The sequence below is a fragment of the Ostrea edulis genome, chromosome 9, assembly GCF_947568905.1.
Source record: "Ostrea edulis chromosome 9, xbOstEdul1.1, whole genome shotgun sequence".
Classification (NCBI taxonomy): Eukaryota; Metazoa; Mollusca; class Bivalvia; order Ostreida; family Ostreidae; genus Ostrea; species Ostrea edulis.
This window is the reverse complement of record NC_079172.1, coordinates 28,698,450-28,705,949: the sequence shown is the minus strand read 5'-3', so window position 1 is coordinate 28,705,949 and position 7,500 is coordinate 28,698,450. Positions and strand designations below refer to the sequence as shown.

Genomic DNA, 7,500 nt, shown 5'->3' with positions numbered 1-7,500 from the left:
GGACGGACAGCGCCATAACATAATACGTCCCGTCTAATGACGGGTGTATAGAAACCCCTGTAACACAAACTTATTTGTCAGAAGGCTCCCTCAACTTAAAATATAAATATACAATAATCTAGCCCCAATTTTTCCCTCCAAATTTCCCCCTTTCTTATTTCTTTTAAATATGTGTATTTAGGTGTTAAAACTTACTCATATTCTGCATCAGTTTTTTTGGCAATAAAAATTGTTGGAACATAATTAGCAACCATAAATTGAAATGTTTTAGGTTTAACTGTCAGACCCATTTCAATTTCAGTTTTATACAGATTCAAACTTTCGGGTAAAACCTGAGAATGGAACCCAAACTTTCCCTCTCTTTCCATATCTTCTGTTATTTCTGACAACAGGTGCTTGAAGTTTAAAACTAACCAGGTAGCAATCACTGTGGGCAATCGCAAAGTTTGATTCACATAAAATAATGGCATCTCTTTACTTGCAAGATAAATGTCCTTCTGAGAATCATAAAAATGAAACTGAATGTGACTCTTACTCACTCCAATGTATGGAACAAGATTTAGAAATGGGTGACATTTTTTCTCATAAAAAGAAAAAACAATAGTTTGAGAAAACAATTGCGACAAGTGATTTTTAAGATCTTCAGACTTCACTTCAATTTGAGAGAGAGTATCATCTGAGAAATCATCATCTGATGAATCTTTGTCCACATTCTCAGGAACTACAGTTGCACCTACATCAACATTAGCTTCACACTTCTGCCTTTTTGATCTTCCAGTCTCATATGCACGTTTTCCGATCAAAATATCAAATCTGCCATACCATGTTTTCGAATTACCTGTAATAGATAATAAATTACATCCTTTTATCCTTCTTTCTAACATTCCAATGTATTTTCACAACTTAGATTTATTTCACTATTGACACATATTTAAGATCAAGGTTAAAAGATTCAGACACTGATAGTTAGACAAAACCAATATGCCTCCACCCCTTAAGTCACAGAGGCATAAAAAGATGTGCAAACATTGTACCGTCATGCAATGATTATTTAACTTGCTTACAGGATTTGACTTTCACGTTTTTGAGCACTAGACCAGTCGGCCTTCTTCAAATGACTTTTACTAGACCTGACCCTACATCCACTAGCCCTGGCCAATTTTCCAGAAAAAACTGCTAGTTTCCCCATATCTAAATACTTAACTCAAATGACAAATGTTAATTTTAAACTAAAACATATTTAATTGTCTCATATAAAATCTTTAGTCTCATTATTGATGCTTTTTTTAAATTTCAAAATACAACATTTTCTGTTTCTTTCAATTCTACCTGATTCGGAAATTCATTTGAACAACCTTGAAAACCCTTCACCCAAGGATGCTTTTTGCCAAGTTTGGTTGAAATTGGCCAGTGGTTATGGAGAAGTTGAAAACGTGAAAAGTTTTACAGACAGACAGATGGGCTGGTGAACAGATGGATGATGGACAATGGGTGATCAGAAAAGCCCACTTGAGCTGAAAGCTCAGGTAAGCTAAAAATGGTTGCTTATGGTGTAACATGCTGATCCACAGAAGTCCATGACCTTATGTTTTGACCAATGAAATGCACTGAAAAATAAGCTCCTCCCATCAATACAAGGGGCAGACAAATATTGATTGATTGTATATTGCTTAACGTCCCTTTCGAGAATTTTCACTCATATGGAGATGTCACCAAGACCCATGAGGGACTTCAAATTTGGGCCTTTGCTTGGCGCTTACAGCCATTGAGCAGTGAGGTTTCTTTAGCGCGCCACACCTACTGCGACATGGGACATCCATCTTTAAGGCCATCTCCGAGGAACCGTGACATTCACACCCGATTCCGAGCGTTTGGCGATGGAACTGTAGTACCTGTTTTAACAACTTAGGTGACAAATTATGGACACCCGCCACAGAAATGTATCTACCCGTACAGTATGTACATATAATTTTGTATGAGGAATCTGTAAATCAGATATCAGGGATAGAGCCAAATTATTCATACCATTTTCCTAAACCAATGACAGACTTGCAGCTAGAAGTCTGTAATGCCTTGAATTGTCTTGTGTCACAGGCCTTAAAATCACTTACAGCCTTTGAGCAGGGAGGGATCTTTATCATGTCACACCTGCTGTGACACGGGACCTCGGTTTTTGCGGTCTCATCCAAAGGACTGCTCTGTTTAGTCGCCTCTTACAACAAACAAAGGGTACGGAGGACTTATTCTAACCCGGATCCCCACGGTCTGGTATTTTATGTTGTATGTTGTTACATCATTATGGCATGTGTAAATATCATATTGTTATAATAAACTTTCAAGTGATCGAGATTTATACAGATCAAAAATGGTGAGCTCAAATTCAGTCGGTGTGATTTCAGAATTATCAAATGAAATTGAGCTGATTTGTGCCATTTTACAATTTGTCGTCTTTTTGTTACTTCGAGGCAAAAAGACAATGGGGAAAAAACAAGAGGTCCATGGGCCATATCGCTCACCTGAGTCACCTTGTCCTATATCTGAAGACTTTCCATATATATTTGCATGTAAAACCTTAGTCCCTATTGTGGCCCCAACCTACCCCTGGAGGCCATGATTTTTAGGACTTGAATCTGCACTATGTCAGAAAGCTTTCATGTAAATGTCAACTTCTTTGGCCCAATGGTTCTTGAGAAGAAAATCGATTTTTAAAGATTTTACCTATATATTTGTATGTAAAACTTTGATACCCTATTGTGGCCCCATCATACCCCCGAGGGCCATGATTTGAACAAACTTAAATCTGCACTATGTTAGGGATCTTTCATGTAAATCTCAGCTTTTCTGGCTCAGTGGTTCTTGAGAAGAACATTTTAAAAGATTTTCCCTATATATTTGTATGTAAAACTTTGCTCCCCTCCCCCTTGTGGCCCCATCCTACCCCCAGGGGCCATGATTTTAACAAACTGGAATCTGCACTATATCAGGAAGCTTTCATGTAAATCTCAGCTTTTCTGGCTCAGTGGTTCTTAAGAAGAACATTTTTAAAGATTTTTCCTATATATTTGTATGTAAAACTTTGATCCCTTATTGTGGCCCCATCCAACCCCTTGGGGCCATGAATTTAACAAACTTGAATCTGCACTATGTCAGGAAGCTTTCATGTAAATATCAGCTTTTCTGGCCCAGTGGCTCTTGAGAAGAATTTTTGTGATTATCTCTCCTTTGAAAGTGACATGGCCCTTCATTTGAGCAAACTTGAAAGCCCTTCACCCAAGGATGCTTTTGGCCAAGTTTGGTTGAAATTGGCCCAGTGTTTCTTGAGAAGAAGTCGAAAATGTAAAATGTTTACAGACGGACAACACGTTACAGGCGATCAGAAAAGCTCACTTGAGCTTTCAGCTCAGGTGAGCTAAAATTGAAAATTAGGAAGTATTCGCCTCAAAATAATGACAAAACGAAAAGTCAACAAAATACAGGTGAAAAGACAGCAATAGAAACCTGCAAAATAGCGACCAATTTTGTAGCCTAAAAGTTTCGCTTGGCATTTTGTCATCTTTTCAAGACGAAAAGGTGAAAGACAACAAAACAATAATTAGCGACTTTTATTTGCACACCCCTAATCATTATTCATTATCATGAATAAATTACAAATTCGAGAAGATTCTTACCAATTGATGTGTCCCCATATCTGATGACTTCTTTACAAGGACAAGGGCATTCTTTCTTCTTTTTCATGCTATGGTTATCCAAAACATATGCTTCTGACAATGAAAGGGGTGAGAAAAAATGAATGGCAAGTTTTGCTGCCCAGTCGGTTTCATTTCTTCCTGTTCCTTCTGATTCTTGTGTCTCTACTTGAAGTGCCTTGCTTGCTTCTGAAATAAAAATAACAATATGGTTTAGGTCTGAACTTAAAGAAACTAATAGAAAGCAATGAATATTATTTTTTTTTACTCAGGGTTCTAGGGATAACATGCATTTTTATACTCTACCAATTTAATATGTCTAAGGATGTGGAACATTAAAACTATTCTGAACATAACAGTATAAAACAAGATCTGTAATTCATATAACTTCAATGCCCTCAAAAGTGCATACACTGATGAAAGGCTTCACATAATATATATGTATTAACATTAAGGCCACAGTTTTTTAATTTATTGGTTTACGGATTTTTGTTTTAAGAATTAGGGTCGGTCGGGAGAAAAAAAAATTAAATTAAAATAAACATTTTTGATATCCAACGTTTTAATTTCAATAAATCATTAAAATCATTTCGTGAGTGCTCAACAAAGATTTTACATTTACAAATTGTAAATATAATGAAAAAAATTTAATATGCTAGGAAGCATTATTACAATTTTATGTACCAATTCCATTTTTAATTTCAGAATGTTCATACCCCATGAAATAATTTTAACCCCATTTTCCCCACATAGATATATGTGCTTAGAATATTCTCTACCACCTTTTTTGAAAAGTGTTTTCAGTTTTTCATTTTTATTTGGTACTCAAATTCTCTCCACCACTACACAAGGTATACTAATTTTCGGGAAATATGCATACCTTTCCGAGTTTCATCTGGGAATTGGTCATATTTTTTACGGGCATTCATTATAGTATCAAAAGCGTCTAACAATTTCTCACACTGTTGTATTCCCTGTTCGGATTTTTGACGGCAGAAATGCACGTACATGTATTCAAATACGTTTATTATGGCATGTACTGCTGTGGTATAAAGTCACTATAGTTTGAATAATCTAACTGTATCTCGGGACAGGCCCTCACCACACTCAAACAGGGTCCGTAGGACATTATCACTTTAACGATAGAACATCCTATCTAGTAAAGTCGCTAATAACTGTACCTTTCTCCTCTAGGGTTGGGTCAATACATCGATTATCGATATACATCGGTATTTTTGTCCGATACGATAACCGATACAGCGAGTCCCGTATCGTTTAATATATTATGAGTGGTTATTAACGTATCTTACAGCGAGATTTCATGAAGGAGTTAACAAATAAATTGAAAATATACAAACGAACTATCTAAATGTCATTTGCTACATGACTGCATCCAACGCAAACATTACATGTGTCGAAAGTGTGCGCGTGGTGACGATACCGTAGTCTCAGTTTTCAAATATTACATATTTGTAGCTTTAAAAAACCAAAGTGTAACGTTTGTGGGACAGAGGTCGTAAGTTCTGGTGGTACAAGTAATTTAACAGCACACTTTTGCTATGACATCAGACATGTAAAGCTAACTTTCAGAAAAATAGCGAGAAATCTATCGATGAATGATGTATGTAGTGATCAGAGTCGAATGTGATCTGCACATGCAGTCGCAATTTTTGTATGAAGAAATATATGAACAAATAAATGAAGTTATAATTCATTTGTGCAGATTCATCCTGAAAATAATTTCCTCTGCTGCCTTAGACTTAGAGCGGGATATATTGTATCAGCAATTAGGGTTTCTTTAAAGCCAGAGAATATGGATGCCCTTGTTTTCATGAAGAGAAAATATGTTAACAATATTGATAAAAGCAAATAGATAATAATTTCATGCACAATTGTCTTTTAAGATAGAATTCAAGCTAACACTATGCAAATGAAACAACAAGAATAGGCGAAGTTTTATTTTTGTTATTATTTAATCATTTTAATCCTCAAAATTAAGTGTAAATCTACTTATATTGTATCGTCAATACGTATCGCATATCGTCTCTCTGTATTGCAATATGTATCGTATCGAAATTTTCCAAACGATACCCAGCCCTATTTCCCTCATCCTTAAACACCAAATAGTACTGCAAAAATACCGCCAATTGTATGAGAAATATTTATTTCTATCAATTCCCTTTTTTGGGGTGACGAAATGCCATCTGGCATATATTTTGTCGACAAGAACGATATACAGGTATCATTACTGTCATCGTGGCCATATTTGTTTACATGGTTTTTAAAAATACGGAATAAAGATATTTCGCAAAACGAATAATGATTACCAAATACATATCAATAGGTTTGCGTTTCACGATTTTCTATTCGTAAAATTTAAAATGCATTTTATTTTTATTTTCTGTTTGACTCGTTGGGTAGAATCGACGGAATTTAAAAATATGTAGAAATTTGCATTTTATTTTTCTCTCGATTTCCCAGAAATTAGGGTCGGCAGATCCGTAAACCAAGAAATAAAAAAACTGTGGCCTAAACAACATGACCCATCCTAGAGTTAAACTAAAGACTGTTGAAACCTCCTCCCCTTAATGTACTGAATGGAGCATAAGCGGGAACATAGCTAGATAATATGAACTCCGATAAACCACATAAGAGAAGTGTTCACAAACTATTTTACACTATCCAACCCTCAAATCCACTATAATATGACAACAATTGAATTCTCCTGTCCCTGCAATATGCACATCTGCAAATGGCATTGAAGTTTTAAGTCTATCTGACAAGCCATATAGGAGGAGAAGCATTAACAAGATTTTGCGACAGACAGACAGATGGAAAGTACAAAAACAGTATGTCTCCCCCCTGAAAGAGGGGAGACATAAACCCTGGGGTTGCAAAATTGACCATTTTTTGTCCATGTATCCTTTTCTGCTATTCCTAAATATACATTTTAGATTTTGTACGGTATGAAGTCCTTCAAATCATTATAATAATTTTGAAACCACCCTGGAACCAAACCCCTAGGGTCATGAAATTCACTGTTTTGGTAAATGATTACCTACTCCTTCTAAATATCCATTTAGTTTCAATTCAGTATCAATAGCATTAAAGCGGATATCATACATGTATATATGTTTTGCACATGTACACTATATATCATTATATATACCAAGTTTGACCAACCCTGGAGTCAGAAACCCTACCCCGGGATCATGAAATTTACAATTTACAATTTTGTTAGAGGCCATCCTGCTCTACATCACCATGATCACTATATGCATTTAGTTTTTCTTACACATGTGCGGTTGTACAGAAGATTTTTGAAAATTGGTAAATTTTTGGCAGTTTTTGCCCCACCCCTAGGTTCCCAATTTGAAAGGAATTGGAATAGTAGTTATCAAGAAGTTAAAAATGTTCAATTGGTAATGCACAACGGACGATAACGGATGAAAACCAATTGCAATAGCTAGGTCACCTAAGTTTACTCAGGTGACCTATTAAAGGACACTACGCATGTTTCTAAACTTTTTCATTTTTTTAGCAAAATTAATTCTTTTCATGCCTAAAACTACTTTAAATGTGTTTTAAACTGAAATATTCTGCATAGTTTTCAAGATTGAATTCAAATCTTGTGATATGCATATTTTCTTTTGCTATTTTACGCGCCATTATGTGTGACGTCATATGTGCCCTTGGGTTTGAAAACATCTATTAGCCATTTCATAAACATACAAGATTTAATCCACAAAAAAACAATTATCACGTTAACGGCTTGTAATTAATATTGCATTAAGATGTTTTGTGCCCTGCTCGG

General features: G+C 35.5%; 1 protein-coding gene across 1 annotated transcript in view; it reads right to left on the bottom strand.

Annotated features, from left to right (window-relative positions):
* The window catches only part of LOC125657649 (uncharacterized), a 13,522-nt gene that overhangs the window by 2,064 nt on the left and 3,958 nt on the right, over window positions 1-7,500 (bottom strand). The window contains exons 2-3 of the mRNA XM_048888368.2: window positions 3,669-3,875; window positions 1-838 (exon numbers count right to left, since the gene is read on the bottom strand). The exon at window positions 1-838 is cut by the window's left edge and continues 2,064 nt beyond it. Coding sequence (XP_048744325.2) covers window positions 192-838; window positions 3,669-3,875 — 854 coding nt within the window. The 3' untranslated portion in view covers window positions 1-191. The remainder of the gene's footprint in view (window positions 839-3,668; window positions 3,876-7,500) is intronic.